General features: G+C 41.1%; 1 protein-coding gene across 1 annotated transcript in view; it reads right to left on the minus strand.

Moving 5' to 3' along the window:
- lama4 (laminin, alpha 4) overlaps window positions 1–15,714 on the minus strand; it is a 41,404-nt gene extending 25,690 nt beyond the window's left edge. Inside the window, 10 exon segments of the mRNA XM_042503348.1 lie at window positions 760–870; window positions 2,121–2,272; window positions 2,358–2,441; window positions 2,922–3,102; window positions 4,994–5,094; window positions 5,655–5,869; window positions 7,235–7,315; window positions 7,411–7,538; window positions 7,661–7,762; window positions 15,157–15,714. Of these exon segments, the coding sequence (XP_042359282.1) occupies window positions 760–870; window positions 2,121–2,272; window positions 2,358–2,441; window positions 2,922–3,102; window positions 4,994–5,094; window positions 5,655–5,869; window positions 7,235–7,315; window positions 7,411–7,538; window positions 7,661–7,762; window positions 15,157–15,264 (1,263 nt within the window). The 5' untranslated portion in view covers window positions 15,265–15,714.
- Between the last annotated feature and the right edge of the window lie 681 nt (window positions 15,715–16,395).

Here is a 16,395-nt window from a genome sequence, read left to right on the forward strand (position 1 = left end):
CAGTCCGCGGGTGAAGTCACTTCACTTTTAAAGACCAAGCTGGAACTCTCAGATGTCTCATACAAAGATCGACTAAGTCTAAGAAAAATGGTTCAGGTCCAACTTTGTTGGGGCATGTTATGTTTATTAAAACAGTGGCTCCCAACTGGTGTTGCTGTCCAAACGTGGGTCACATGTCAAGTTTGAAAAAAGAAAAGAAAAAAAAGACTTTGTTTTAAATTACAGTGAAATTGCAGTGCAAAGCTTTTATTTTGAAGTGTCCTGCTGTTCAGCAATTTATTGGCATGTTCTTGGTATTATTCGCCCAAGTAACATGCTGTGCCTTTACTGCGTTTTTATTTCACTGATCGTAAAGCAATAATATGCACTTTTTTGGTTGCAGTGCTATTATGTACCAAGTTTTTAGTAATTGAACTTTATTTTTGCAATCTATTTTATTTTATTGTGTTCTAAGCCCACTTGTATACATTTTAAATAAAATTGAATATGTGGTCATTTAACCTTGAACTAATGACTAAGGACAAAAACTGGACCCTGTGACTGGAAACCAGTGACGTAAAGAATGTATAGTGTGTGACTGACACACTGTATAGAAACTTCATACTAATCTGATTGTCAATGTGATGCATATGGAACTAATGAATCATTTGTTCATCAGGGGAAAATAACATTGGCTTGAACTTCTAAAGCCTTTTAAATTCCAGAGACTTCACTTAAATGGTTAATGTGCATTAAATTTAAGATGATGGCTGTGCTGACCGATTCTCCCAGCTCTTTGATGTCCGAGCCCACTTCCTCTGTGGCCTTCTCCAGCTCCCCAGTCTGGACCTTCATCACAGCCGACTTGTTTCTCCAGCCTTGAAATTGAGCCTGGAAGCAAAGCAAATGCATGTAATCAGACCAGCTTATTGAAATGTAAAGAACGTGTAAAAGAAAAAGAACATGTAAAACCTCAGAAACAGTTACACTGCGGCACTGGACTGATCTGTGATCACGTACTACCCCACCAACGAGTCGCTAACATTGTCTGTCATTTGGTATTGGATCGGTAGTGAACAGTCAGAGTTTTTTTTGCTGAAACCTGCTGCATGCTGACAGGAAACTGGACCAAACAAGGTATATGCAGGCATTAAAACCACAAAAATGAGGTGAAATAAGGGAAATAATCTCTAGAGAGTACAGGGGAAATACAGCATCAGGTGATACTTCTCTGTGGTTTTGTCTGCACATGGGACACTTTGGTTTTGGCTATTAAACAAAAAGGATCTTACTCTTTAACAATAAGGTTGATTTGTGTAGGGGTGTCTTGTGTCTGTGTCCACCTCATGTTTTTTTGTAAATGCTGGCGTCTTTTGTCAACTGTTCCCCACGAAGAGCGGGTGTATGCGGCTGCATGCAGCCTTGGTGTCTTTTTTCAGAGCGCCCTGCTTTTTTTGTGCGGCAGCTGCCTGCGCTATGAGGTGACAATCTGAATTTTTTAGAAAGCGGCGGCGATATCGCTGCCTCTTCTTTAGTTAGGCTACTGTCACAATAGTGACGATGTTACTGGTGTTTGTTGTACTTTGTAAGCTTGTTGTTTACTGTGTACTTTGTTATCTTTGTTAACTTATCATCATGTTAGCTTTCGAGTTAGTGTTAATGTTGAGATATCGTTGTCATAGAAACAAAACCCACAAGCAGCGCATCATTAAATAAAAAAAAAACAAAAAACAAAACAAAGCGCCTTGCCATCACATTTCTGCTAAAGAAAAATGCCATGTGGACACTGAGCTGTCAGACACTTAAAATAACAATCTGATCATGTCAGTGATAACAATTTGCACATTTAGTGACATAAATTGTGGGTGCAGACAGAGTTTTTGTATTTCATGTGTTTTGATGTGAAACACTTGGTGCATGTAATTTCTTTCTTGTAAGGCACGTTGGGCTGCATTTCTTGTATGAAAGGTGTTATACAAATAAAGTTTATTATTATTATTACTATTATTATTATTATTACAACACAAAAACATTAGAAAATAGGGTCCAAGTTGGAAAATACTTAACTTGCCGTTAAATAATGTATTTTTTACTGTATTTCGTGCTTTTACATCTGCATTTATTCTTCTGTGTGCGTGTACCTGCAGTCGATGAGCAGTGTAATTGTAGTATTTGATCCTGTCGTTGGCAGCGGCACCAGTTGAGATGTTCAACACGCCGACTTTCAGCTGATCCAGTGTCTTATTGGACAGCCGCAAGTCTCCAATCAGATGCCAAATGCACTCATCACAACCTTAAACCACAGAATATGAACGGGTTACAGCATTACAGCGCAGTTGTAGAGTGGAGTCTTTGTCACAGCTGTTAAATCCACTTACTGATGTTGCACAGGTTGACTGTTGCGGCCTCTGGCAGGCACTCTCCTGTATGCATATCACAGTGGCCGCTCTCACAGTCACACTCTGTAAAAAACAGATGCAGAAGCAATTCGCTCACTGAGAGTGAGACAGATAGTTCGGAGCATCAGCCTAAATTGTTGATCAGCTGTAAACAGGTCAGCGCAGTTATCAAATATAAACCAGCAGATGGTATTTTGGCTTGGGGCTTGCACATCTGTCTTGTTGGCCTCTCTTGTGTGGGACTGATGATTTTAGCAGCTGTGTGTGTGTGTGTGTGTGTGTAGAGAGAGAGAGATTCGGGCTGCATGGTGATGTCATGCAGCTCTCAGCGGAGTCTCCGGCCACAGGGTCACATCTCTCAGCAGATGCTTCACTGACATCATGTGTACTACTGTGGCAGTGGGTGTGGGAACATGAGTGCTCAGCGCAGTTTTTCCTCTGGGAAAGTGTTATCTGCATTGAACATTTCGACAAATGGTCTGGAGTTTTTTTCAAGAGAGCAAGAGAACATTTGACATGTCGTATGACGGACAGATGACTTACTCTGGCAGCCGGAAGGGCTGTAGTCCCAGTAGCCTGGGAGGCAGCGCTCGCAGTAACGACCTCCGGCCCCCGGGCGGCACGGACAGCTGTGGGTGAGAGGATGGCAGGTGGTGCGAATAGAAGCTGGCCCGCATTCGCACCTCCGACAGCCCTGACAGCTGGAGAAACCAGAGTAGCCCTCCTAGATTACATGAATGAAAAACAATGTTAGATCCCAGTGTCTAGATCCATGCTCATTATGAAACCTAGTGTTTTGCATCATTTAACCCTTTAGAAGTTCTGCAATTGGCTTGCTTTATTTTCTTTTTCAAAAACATGGGAAGGAGGCAATGAGCAACTAATGACCAAGACATTAGCAAGATATTAGTAAAGAGTACAAGAAAATTACCTCAAAATCTAAAAAAACACTAACTACTCAAACAAAAAACAAACAAATGGGAACGTTAAAAAAATAAACAAACATGGAAATACCTTGAAAAAAAAGCTTAAAAATACAAAAATTTTGTCAAATAATTTTGGATTTATAACTATGCTAATTAGAAATAAAGCTTTTTCGAAAATAATTTTATAATTTCACAAATTTCTTACTATTTATGCGGCAATCTTTCCAAGTTGCGTATTGCTGTTTTTTCCCTGTATTTTTGAAAGAAATCAAACTAAGGCACAAAGGTTTAAATACTTGTGAAAGGTGCTTGAATGCAGCACAAAAAAAGAATTGTTGATCCAGGTTTCAAAGGGTTAAAGGAGCACTTCACCCCCCAAATGACCTTTTGTATATCAGTTCTGTGTTATGTTTAATTTGAAACCTTCATTTTTTTTCTGGCATAAATGAGATGAAATGAGAATCCAAAGATGGAAAAAGTTCTTTCAGTCATAGGGATCCACATTTAATAACTGCAAAACTAAATCAAAACATCTGTTTACAAACTCATGCAGTATAATCAAAGTATTATCAATCCAGCTGTATGCTCAGTACTTCCCAAACACACAGCTCTTTTGACAGGTAACTGAACTGAGACTGAAACTTATCTATGCTCTCTTCAACGCCAGATTCCACTGACAAAAACTGTAATTTTACCTCTCTGAAAACAGGAGCTGCTTATCTTCCTCATTCAGTGAGTTAGTTTATGTTAATGTGAGACTTTGGTTTTTTAAAGGGTTGGTTCAAACAAACTACCAATCAAGGCAGCGGTAAACCAACAGTTCCTGTGTTCAGTGAGGTAAAGCGCCAGTGGATTCTGGCTTCAATCCTTTTAAAGCCAGAATCCACTGGCCCTTTGTGTTGAAAAGTTTAACTTTTACTTCAGTTTCCTGTTGGACAGAGCTGTTCGGGAAGCATTGAGCATATAACTGAAAAATTGAGACATTTTTGGATCCTTCGTTCACCGTGTAGGCATGCAAGAAAAACGTTTTCTTCACAAATTCATCGTAATACTGGCGAGTAATTGATATACAAATGATCAGTTGGGGGCTTGTAGTATTCCTTTAACTTGGTTACATAATTTCCAAAATTGTTGACTCATACTGTTAATATATTAAAACTTATTCTTATGTATATATTTATTTATTGACTATGAATCATCGATGTCTGTATCATTTGTATTTTTGTATAAAGTTAATAGTGTCAGTATGTTTGACTGAATGTTTAAATGAAAAAGATTGAGTGACAACAAAGAAAAAACTATAAATATTTCAACTAGAAACTTTCAGCAGCAAGCAGGGAAATATTTTTCCGAAACGTTTCTATTTTTTACTGTTCACTGTTTTTTTTTCAAAATAATTTTGGCTAAACTGGTTCGAACTCCCTGCATTTCTAGTTGACAATCTGAATTTTTTCAAAAAGTGCTGCTTTACTTAGGCTACTGTCACAACAGAGATGATGTTACTGGTGAATGTTTTGCTTTTACCACTTACTGTCAATGCCGCAGCGTTCTCAGAGAATTTTATTTTTTATTTGAATGATGCTGCAAAAATAATGGAATTATTCTTTAGCCCACTTCACATGAGATTCTGAACCTCCCAGAAAAAACAATAGTCGCACCATGTACACAGAGTCACATGGCTTCACTCACCTCACATTGGTCACAGAGACGTCCGGTGACGCCCGGCTTGCAGTGACACACTCCCGTCCTGTCGTCGCACGAAGAGGTGCCACATTCATTGCACTCGCACTCTGCAACAGACACACGGTACATTCAATGATGAGAACACTGGAGGTCAACTGACATCACAAGCACGGTGGAAAGGGCTATTTTTGGACTTGTAGAGCCTCTAAAAGCATATGGTAATCCTTGATCCTAAACTGTCACCTTGGCATGTTTTTCCAATGAACAGCTTCTGGATTACAGACACAACACAAAGCTGCTGCATATATATTCACTTTGATACAACCAGGATAAAATATAAGTAAATATGTGGTCAAAAAACAGTAAAACTATCCATATGGTGACTCCAATTGTACTACACTGACCTGGAGGAATGCTGACCTGCTTTCACTGTGTATGTAGTAGTATGACGAGAATGCTCAACAGTCAGCCAGAGCAACTGTGTCAACAAGCTAAATTAATTTCCCGCCTTCATTATACATCCGACTTTGTTTCTGGCTTAAGATGCAAAAACAGAATTCTTCAGGTTTCATAGAACATTAATAAAAAACAATACCTTCACCACAGCATAACCTCCTCTAAACATTATGAGTCTTTTAAGCGTGGATCAAACATATCTTGAATTCACCTCTGCAGTTCTTGGCGCTGATGGCGTCGCCATAGAAACCCGGGGCACACCTCTCACAGTTGGCGCCAGAGGTGTTTCCCCAGCAGTGCTGGCAGTGGCCTGTCACGTTGTGGCACTCGTTGATGATTAGGTTGGGGTCAGAGTTGCCGTTGCAGTCGCATCTCTTACAGGAGTTTCCAATCACCATTGGGTTGCCATAGTAACCCGGGGCACACCTGGATGGGATAGACTGCAGGTGACTGACAATTCCACTGCCTGTTAAAATGAACAAGCTAAGGAAAATCTACTTTTTCATACTTTGATTTTCGGTCTTTGAACCCAGACCCTGAGGATTCATTCCAAACTCCAAATTTTTTAAAATATATATACCCAGCCGGCAGCATGTTTGGGAGTTCTTACTATTTTATGTACCAAACAAATCCAGTGATTAACGTTGCTACTAAAAATGTCGCTCTTCTGCTAAAAACATGTCTCATGTCAGATCATACTGCTCTTACCCATCTCACTGTATTTAATGTTTAATAATGTTTCAGTTGCGTATTTTTTTATTAAATGTGATCTTTTTTGCAATTTTTTAAACTTTTTTTTTTTTTTTTAAATGCTGCAAAACACATATGTGTTTTCAAAGCAGCACCATCAGCTCTGTAATTCGCTTTGCCGGTTAGTCAGTCCACAAATATTTCCCCACCCTTTGGTGTCCACAGTTTTTGCCACAGAAGGCTGATATTTTGCATGGAGGTCAGGAAGGTTTGTAAGAACATGTGTTTGTGTTCATGCTGGGTGGTAATGGGAGAGGCCTTTTGCAAAAAGGTGTTAAACTTCCAAATAGATTCACAGACTTTCCCAAAAATGATGGTCATGGGCCAGAGGACAGTTGATAAACTTCTGGGCAGTTGGGAAAAGGTGGCAATGAGCTGATGCAGTCACAGCTATTGCTATTATTTTTTTTCATTTGCTTGTTTATTGTCCAGTTGCATTGAAGACAAGCAGAAATCCACAAAGATTGTGCCAACCAAACATGATGACTGCTACCACCAACTTGCACATATTTTTTTGTCTTAACAGTGAGAAAGTAGCACATACTCAACGACTGTAAATACAGAGGCAGCACACTGGCTGATAGATGGAAGCGATGACAGATGTGTCTCTTCGCAACTTTGGCAACACAAATTCTTGTGTGTTTCTCTGCTGAATTAGAAATAGATGTTCATCAAAAGGACTTGTTTTGCTGATATTCTCACAGAAAATGCTAATTTTGGATGAGATGGTAGATGTAGAAATCAGAAAAATGTACTGGAAATCATTGTGTCTGTTCACTGTAACAGTAGGTGTGTGTGGGTTGAAAAAGTGTTGATTATAATCTAATATGGAAGATAGATAAGAAGTTGCTACATAAATACATGTTGCAGGTATTCTATGGTGGCCTGCAATGGAATTTGCTGTATGCATGCTTGTTGAATATTTTTTGAATTTTCCCAAATCCAGTAGTAATCTGCAGTTTTCACTGAATAAAGCATTATCAGGTACATCTGATTTATTTAACTTCCCAAATGGTTTTTCACAGCCTGCTCAGCACTGACCTCTCGCAGGAATGTCCAGCATACCCCTCTTGGCACTTGCACCGCAGAACGGTTCCTCCTCTGTCACAGCGCACTGCGAAGCTGGCCGCACACACAGGGGAAAGTATTTCAGAGATTACCCACAGCTTGCCAACACGCAGACTTGTGGCCACAAAAACATGAACAGACTGGCTTACTTATTGGAGGAGACGGAGAGGGGGCAGGCGCAGGGCTGGCAGGTGTGGTGTCCGTCCAGGGAAGGATGCAGCATGTAGCCATCCTCACACATTTCACAGAAATCACCCGTACTGTGGTCCCTGCAGTTCTAGAAGGGACAATATCAGAAAAGTATTAGAGATACTATATTGATGATGGAAATGAAGGGAACTAAAGTGATTTGTTCATTATAATACTTCAGTTTGTGGTGATAAATGTAGGGAAACTTACATAACAAACGCCAGTGATGTCTTCACAGTGGTCTGCATGGCCTTTGCAGTTACATGGCAAACATATTTTTTGTTCACTCAGGAAAAATCCCTTTGCACACACCTGCAGCAGGAAGAGAAATGTGAAATAATACTTCAGTAAACAAAGATAAGAGATGAAAAAAGCCAAGATCACAGTGAACCTAACTTATGGCCCTTTCACCACCAAAATTTCAGTTCACTATTGAGTCCAAATGGATGTTTGTGCCAAATATGAGGAAATTCCCTCAAGGTATTCTTGTGAGAACAGGGCGGATGAGGTCACAGTGATCTTGACCTTTGACAACAAAAATCCAATCAGTTCATCATTGAGTCTAAGAGGACGTTTGTGCCAAATCTGAAGAAATTCCTTCAAGGTGTTCTTAGAATATCGTATTCACAAAAAAATGGGACAGATGAGGTCACAGTGAACTTGACCAAAGATTCATCAGGTCATCCTACAGTCTAAGTGGATGTTTGTGCCAAAAAGGCCTTCTTGACATATCACATTCACAAGAACGTGATGTACGCAATGTCACAGTGACCTCGACTTTTGACCTCTGATCACCAAAATCAGTTCATCCTTGAGTCCAAGTGGACATTTGTGACAAATCTGCAGAATTGTACACAAAGTATTCTTGAGATATTGCTTTCACAAGTTGGGGCAGACGAGGTCTCATGGACCTTGACCTTTGACCACTAAAATCTAATCAGTTCATTCTTGAGTCCATTTGTACCAAATTTGAGTAAATCCACCCAAGGTGATCTTGAGATAGCAGGTTTACATGAATGGGATGTAATGGGCTGGTAATGATGTGGCGGCATAAAAAGTAAAACAGCAGTTGAACCACCGACCATGATGCAGTTCACTTTGAAGTCCTCTTAGCCACTATAGTCCTTTATACTGCGGGTATAATCTGTCCTTCATCGTTCTCAGTAAATGTGCAATATTGAGTAGATTGCCCATGCTTCTTATCATTCCGTGGTAACATCATTGGCTGCCACGGTTTCAACTTTCACTGCTACGCAGATGACGTTCAGCTCTATGTCTCCACCAAATCCATCACCACAGCAACTCACTCCACTCTGACCACCTGCCTCAATGAAATCAAACGCTTGATGCAAGCCAGCTTGCACAACATGTCAACCACATCACCAGAATTGCCTTCTTCCACCTTAAAAACAGCTTGTCGACGCCCTTCACTCTCCCTCTCTGCTGCCGAAACCCTAATCCATACCTTTATCACCATCAGAACTGTCTGGTGCAACAGCACTCTGGTCCATCATCCAAAGTCCTGCATCAAGATTACTTTGGAGTTGAATTATTTTGGTTGCTTAACAACACAACACAACAAAAAAAACCCCAAGAAAATATTAACATCATCTCTTGTTATTATTCTACTGCTTTTAATGTGTAATTAATGTCATGTGCACATTCATGTTTTGTGTATTTTAATGTGTATCTTAGTGTATTCTAATGTATGATCTTTTTTTACTTTTGAAGCGTCTTTGAGTACCTTGAAAAATGCTCTATAAATAAAATGTATTGTTATTACTATTATTATTATTAGGTTGTGGTCATTTCAGGTATTTGTAAGATTGTGTTACATTTTATTTAAAGTGTGTTCATTTTTGTCACAATATAAGCATTTACTGACAGCATAAAACAAGTTTTTTATTTTATTTTCAAAACTCAATGAGTCAACTTTGGGGAAAAAAAGTGAATTCAACTGAAATGAAGTCCAAAGTCACATAGAACGTCTCAGTGGGCTTATAGGCCGACACTGTTCCTGAGCCAGCCTGAGCTCTGTAAGAAGACGAGGAAATAATCCTTTCAGCACATACAGAAGAAATGAAAGAAACCTCATGGGAGAGGCAACCGAAAGCTAGATCCCTTTTACTCAGGCAGATAGGGATGCAAAATGAAACCAGGCGAATACTTGAGAAGTCATGATCTAAGTGAATATTCAAAGAAAAGCTATGCAATGTTGTATTTCTAACATAAGCTCACTCACTTATCAAAACGTGGCTATGCAAATCTCAGCCTCAACTATGAATGAAAAAAATAGCTCTGCAAGCATTCAGTAGATACGGAATAGGCCCACCAGACACAGGCCCAGGGGCCTAAAGGGTCAGGGGGCCCCTGAAGCCAGAGCCTCTGTATAAACTGAGTGTTACAAATATTTCACATGACACATTCACCATGTGAGCTGTTTGGAAATTCCTTGTGAATGGCAGCAGCACCCTCCCATATACAGACACTCATCTTAAGACCTGTATCCTGTCTGATGTTTGTTCAGCACAGTTTCTCAGGACGGTGTGATGTCAGAGTTCAGAGGCATACCCTTCCCAACCCCCTCACGCTTCCCTTTGAACATCTTTGAGCATTTGAAGCAGCACCATTCAATGAAGCGTACAATAGCACTTTGTTTGCAGCAGTCTGTAAGCGCTTCATAGTTTTGACCCTCATGTTCCACTCAGTTAACTGGACACTGATGCACCCAGAGGATGGAAAATTCCACAGACATACAGTCCCGCATGCTTATTTATGATTAACATTTTCCTTTGATTTATTCATGGATGGGCTTTTGGGACAAAGACACGCTTCTGTAGCCAGCAAATGTGAAACACCCTGTGAACAGCAGCACTGATTCTTCCTGCAGATCTCTTTTCCTGTGGCTTTCCCTGACCCACAGTGCACATACACTAATACCATACATCAAGACCATCTGTCAACCTTCCATGTAAACACATCCGAAAAAAAAACTGCAGCTAATGATGCACATGACTTTGGTGCTCACAGAAATAAAGATTAAAGTTTGGGCCCCAAATGGTAGTCCAAGCCATTAGGAGCAATGAACCACAAGTTTATGGGAAAACCGCTGAGATCCTGAGCTACTTACCATTTGTAAAGCCACTTAAAAGTGTTTTGATTTGGTTAAGACCTATTAGCTGTGTGACAGTGTGTGATGGGTCAAACAGCTGCAGTGTGTATACACAGGAGAGCGCAGGGCAGGGGGCTAGAGGGTTACATGGAGGTGCAGCAGATGGTCTTGAGGTAGGACGTGCACTCTTCAGACTCCTCTAAAATGAGAGGAATGCATCTTGAGTATATAACCCAGCAGCTTGTGAAAATAACATTTGCATTCACTGTTTGGATGACTTGGTATCGTAATTATTTGCATTTGTGATTTAAGCTTAAGACCTAAAAAGAATACTCCGACATTTTGGGAAATATGCTTAAAGCTGCTTTATTTCCAGTGAAATGATACGATTAATATCAATTTTAATGTGTGTCAGTATAAGGCTTGCACTTGCTTAGCATATTGACTAAAAGCAGGGATCAACTTAACTTAACTTAACTTAACTTAACTTAACTTAACTAAACTATATGCTTTCCAGCTCGTCCTAAAAGCACTGTATGCTAGGCTATATGTTTAGCAAGAAAAAGCAGACACAGTTACAGACTAGCTGGTGCACAAAGTGGAGCATGTAGCAGCTAAAGGGGCAGATAATTTTCTAAACAGTGGGTAGTACCAAGAGTACCAAGATCCAACTCTACTTTGTACGTCTGTTGTATAAGTGCTGGCAAGCTGACATTGTTTGCTAACAACCTAGCCACACAAATCTCTCTCACTACATTTAGATTGAATTTGAGAGTAAGATGGTGGTTATAAATTTGTTTTGGCTGACATGTTTGTTTGCTTAGCATTACCTGTTTTTGTTTTCCCCCTGACAAAATGTGCTCTACATGTCTTTCCTCTGGAAAAGAGGTTGCAAACCTTAGTCTTGCTAGCCTTGCTAGCGTGACAACACTCTTGCTTGTTTATTGCTTCCCCATTAACCACTGACTCAAATTTAATTATATTGCACATTTTTCTTCCTTGTCATGCCCACCAGTTTGAGAACGATTAGGTGAAACATCATCAGCAAGCTGTTAGTGGCCATACTTTTAATTTTAGACAGAGCCAGGCTAATGTTAGCTGCCTCTGTCTCAGTTTTGATGCTAGGCTAAAAAGTCTTAACTGTAGCCAGGTACTTAAAGCACAGATATAAGGTTAATATCTATCTTTTCATCTTACTCTCAGAAAGACAACAACCAATTTCTCTTGAAGGTAGTCCTATAATATAGAATACCTTGCTGGAAAAAGCAGCTAAAAGCAGCTAATACTGGTATAGCTGGTTTCAGTTGGTTTTAGCTGGTTGAAGGAGGTCTTAGATGGTCCTGACCCAGTTCTTGAAGGTTTTTGATGGTTTAGCTGGGTGGACCACTAGCCAGACACGGTGGTATGACCAGTCTATCAAGCTGCACACATTTATCTTTATGCATATCCTATGACAACAGACTTAACTGATTTATGCCCTTTATTTTCCATACTTCCCGCTCATGACACAGTTATTTCTCCATACTCAAGGACATTGATTTGGTTTCAATTTTACAGGAACTTCAAAGGATAAACCAGCGAGAGTGACCATGTCAAGCTGATACTACCGGCTGAACCATCAAAAATGATGCAAAAACACACCTTCAACTGGTCACACACGCTGATCAACCAGTTTAACCATCTTAAGCTGGTCAAGCTGTTTTATCAGTGTTCGAATAGGATTTGAAAACATGGTGGCTACTTTAATTCATCCCTAATTATCATGGAAATTAAAACAATTGACATTCGCAGCCTTCTGCCAACTATGAGCACACTCAGTAATGTGAACTATTTTTGTGGCCCTCCCACTGTGCCCACTACAGTGGAGAACAAAGATGACATTCAGCATGTTATATAGCCTCTCTCTGTTTGCATGTGAAGCTGCCTCGTCTCAGTATCTAACAGTTTATTTCCTGTGCGGTGAATAAATAGGATACACCACAAGGGTGCATCTCTATGATAGAGAGACGAACAAATGAAGCTGGTATCAAGCACAAAAACAGGATTTGGCTCTGCAGATGAGTGCTGTCCAAAGTCAACACACTCTCTGGTCATCCATGCCCTCCCTCTGCAGTGTGTTGGTTGGAAGTCTCAATGACGGACAATTGAATCTTTAAAATTGTGTTTTATATGGGTAACGTATATGTTATGTGCTCTGTGTGTTTCTGTGTACATCTGTTTTCCTACAGTTTTCCCAGAGTGGGAGTATTAAGTGGATTAAATGTTAAAGCTTTAAGGTTGTATCTCATTTCCGCTTTGCTTCCCAACTGGAGCTGGCTGCTGTATTTATATTGACCTTGAAGAGGGGTTTCAGACACTGGATTTAGTCATGCTAACTCCTCTGAACATCCTCAAGATGGGAAAGATCCTGGGTCATGAGAATCTCATTCCAACTCAATAACTGTGCACAGACAGTCTAGCTGCAGGGGTGAGCCCCCCTCCTGGGAAAACTCAGACATTGAGAAACAAACATGTACAACAGCAAATAAATGACAACGAAAGGTTTAAATTGCACTTGTTTCTCTTTCTACCTTCTCTTTGACATTTTCCCAGGATGTTTATTCATACTGACCAGTTTTGGGCTTAGTCACTATAAAGTCCTAGCCAAGAATCGTGGCTCTCTGGCTCAGTTCTATGTGACCAATGAACACAAATCAACCCCGAAAGCTTTAAAGCAGCCGCATAATTACAGTCACAGTGTCACGGAACATTTCTTTAAAAGGATAAAGTTGTAGGTTATCTATGGCCTGACATCTTGTTCCACTTACTTGCAGCTTGCTTATGTACATTACACAAGGCTGTGCAGCAATTATGACTAGGATGACATCAAAATTCTACAAGAAAGGCTGTCAACCATGGAATCGCCTTGTAGATAAAGAAATCAGGACATAATTTTAGGTTGAGTTTTTGCAAATATGTGATGGCTTATAGGCTTAAGGATAGCTGTTGCTCTAAAGAAAAGCACTAAGAATGGTTTTGCTCAGATTGAGTTTTCAGTATTCAGACGGCAAATTTTTCATGCTGATCGTCAGCATTTTTAAAATTCTTGCTTCGGCAAAATCCTCAATTACAACAATGGTATGATCAGGTTAGGTAAAGAAAGTGGTCATGGCAAATTAATAACGGTTACGGTAGTCTTAGGCAACTAATACATGTGCTTAAGACTAGGGAAAAATGTCAGTCATGTAATTCTGTGATAAGACATCAACTCAATTTTCCTGCATGAAAGATGCCCTACATGCCCATCCACTTCCATGACCTCCACACCACTGTATCGGTTGTACAGTGCAGACAAACTGAGAGGATTACTCATGCAATCTTGGTTTGAAGCCCGTGAATTCACGGTAGCTGTGACCTCCATACCAAATTTCAGCCTCCTAGAGCAAAAACTGTAGCTGCAAAAACATGTGGAAATTGATAACAGACTGACCAAGCAGGCAAGCCATCAACTGACTGACCAAACAATGAAACAAACCACCAAACACCTGTCCAACCAACTAACCTACCGACTGACTGACTGACCAACCAACCAACACTTGTCAAACCGACCAGCAAACCTCGGTTGGCATCAACCGAGCTGCTGGTTGATGCCAATTAAAAAAAAGACAAAAGACGACTGTTAACTCTGTCATAGGCCAGCACAGTATTAGCAAAATTGTGATTGTATGTTGTATTCCGCATGATATGAATAATGCAGATGCACTTGTGGATGTGGGCTAACTGTGGGCATCCATCCATCCATCCATCCATCCATCCATCCATCCATCTATCTATCTATCTATCTATCTATCTATCTAACTTTCAAGTACATCCCTGTCAAGTACATGCATGCATCATTTAATTGTTAAATTTTGGTTTGTGGGTACACAACTTGAATTGTTTGGGAAATGCAGAATAACCAGCAACAACTAAACTGCTATATGGGGAGGTAGTTACAGAATACACTGAATGCCAATTGCAGAAAAAATGGCCTTAAACAGTACCAAAATAGATTTGATAGAATGAAAAATGTACAGAGTATAACTGACCCAGAAAAGACAGTATGATTTCAATTTTTAAAGAAACTTTTCTGCCCAGTTGAAAGTTTGGCCTTTGAGTTTATATCCTTCGGTGCATGCAAAGCCAAGGGAACATTGGCCTGTAGTACCTTATGGCTTCTCATGCCCTTACTGTCTATTGTGCTCCCTCTTTCTCTCTCTCTGGGGTGTTGCTCAACATTTGGCAGCTGGTTTCCATTAGGGAACTGCCAGGGAGGAGCGGGAGGGGCATGACAGTGGTGGAGACAGTAACTCAGAGCCCATCTGAGCTTTAGCCTTGGGGTACGTCTGATGAACACAAAGCAGGACCATTATGAGGTCCACACCGACACATAGAAGTCCAAAGACAGCTTCCCAAACAACCAAAACTAACCTAAACACACCCAAACCCGCTTCATCGTTTACAGTTTTCACCATCAAATTTGTCTACATGATCATCAGCCTCATCATATACACGTGCAGAAGGTCAGAAACTGCTAGCATGCACAGTCAGCAAGCCCAAAAGAGATCAAACTTACTTTCAGCACTGTCTGTTGCTGTCTCCCAAGCCTGGCGGCTGAAGCTGGATAGGCAATCCCTGATAGGATGCAGAGAAGGCAGAGGCAGGACAGAGATTTAGCAGCCATATTTGTGTATTTGCCAGTAGAGCACTGATCCCCCCTCTCTGTCTGCGTCTGTCAGTGTCTCCTGGCTGGGGGAAAGTCTCTGGGCAGCTCCTCTAGCTCGGCTGCTCCCGTTGGCTTCACTTTTCCACCGCTCCGACCTCCAGATGCAGCGCCTATAGTCCCGGCCCCGGCCAGAGTCCTGTAAAACAAACTTGTGTGGACTTCCTCTCTTTCTCTCCCTCCCTCCCTGCCCTGATTCCTCTCCCCTAGCGGACTTGCCTCTCCCCTGAGCCTGTGCCTAAATCACATACAGATGGGAAAGCTGGAGAGAAAGAGTGAGAGAGGGAGAAAGAAAGAAAGAAAGAACGACAGACAGAGAGGCAAATGAGCAACAGAGGGCTTCTGTCTTCAGAGTAGAAGGCAGGCTCGAGGCAGACAGTGCACCCATCCAAACTGCATATCTCCCCCCTGACTCACAGTCAGATTGAGTGTTAGCTCCCCGTCTCCATTTGCAGGTCCGAGGCACCCTTTCACCTTGGGCTCAACAGGCAGCACCCCTCCCTCCGCTCTTCCCCCTCCCTCTGTTCGGCCAGGGTGGGCAGAGGGTCTAAAGCTTCAACACCCACTCTGCACTCCATTGGCAGAAAAGAAACAGCTGCTCTGATATCCTGGCCCAAGCTCACAGCCCCAGACATGAGCTTTCTGTTTGTTTTCCAAGGTCAGACCATCAAAGGTGCTAAATTTATGGATATTGTGCGAAACTCTTAACAGGAAGAGCCAGAGCGTGACACTTCCAGCACAAAGGATGTATTGTCAGAGGCTAAAAACGGTAGTTCCCTTGGATCTGAATTGCTGGATACTGTAAAGGCCAAACGCTTCCACATGCTGAAATAAAAGACTCTAACACTGGTCCAGAGACAGTTGTGACTTCACCACAAAGACCATGTTGTAAGCAGTTCCAAATACGTCCCGAGTTATGTCTGCTGGCCCATAGGCTCACGTGGAAGTTATATGTCTCAAGTGACTAATAAACAGGTTGTCACATTCCAGTTATGTATGGCATAGATGTCATAGATGAGCAAAACAAGGCCTCAGGCGGCTCTATATTTACTATTCCAAACAGAACCAGGGTTATAATTGAAATGACAGAGG

Source organism: Plectropomus leopardus, chromosome 16 (assembly GCF_008729295.1).
Source record: "Plectropomus leopardus isolate mb chromosome 16, YSFRI_Pleo_2.0, whole genome shotgun sequence".
Taxonomy (NCBI): Eukaryota; Metazoa; Chordata; class Actinopteri; order Perciformes; family Serranidae; genus Plectropomus; species Plectropomus leopardus.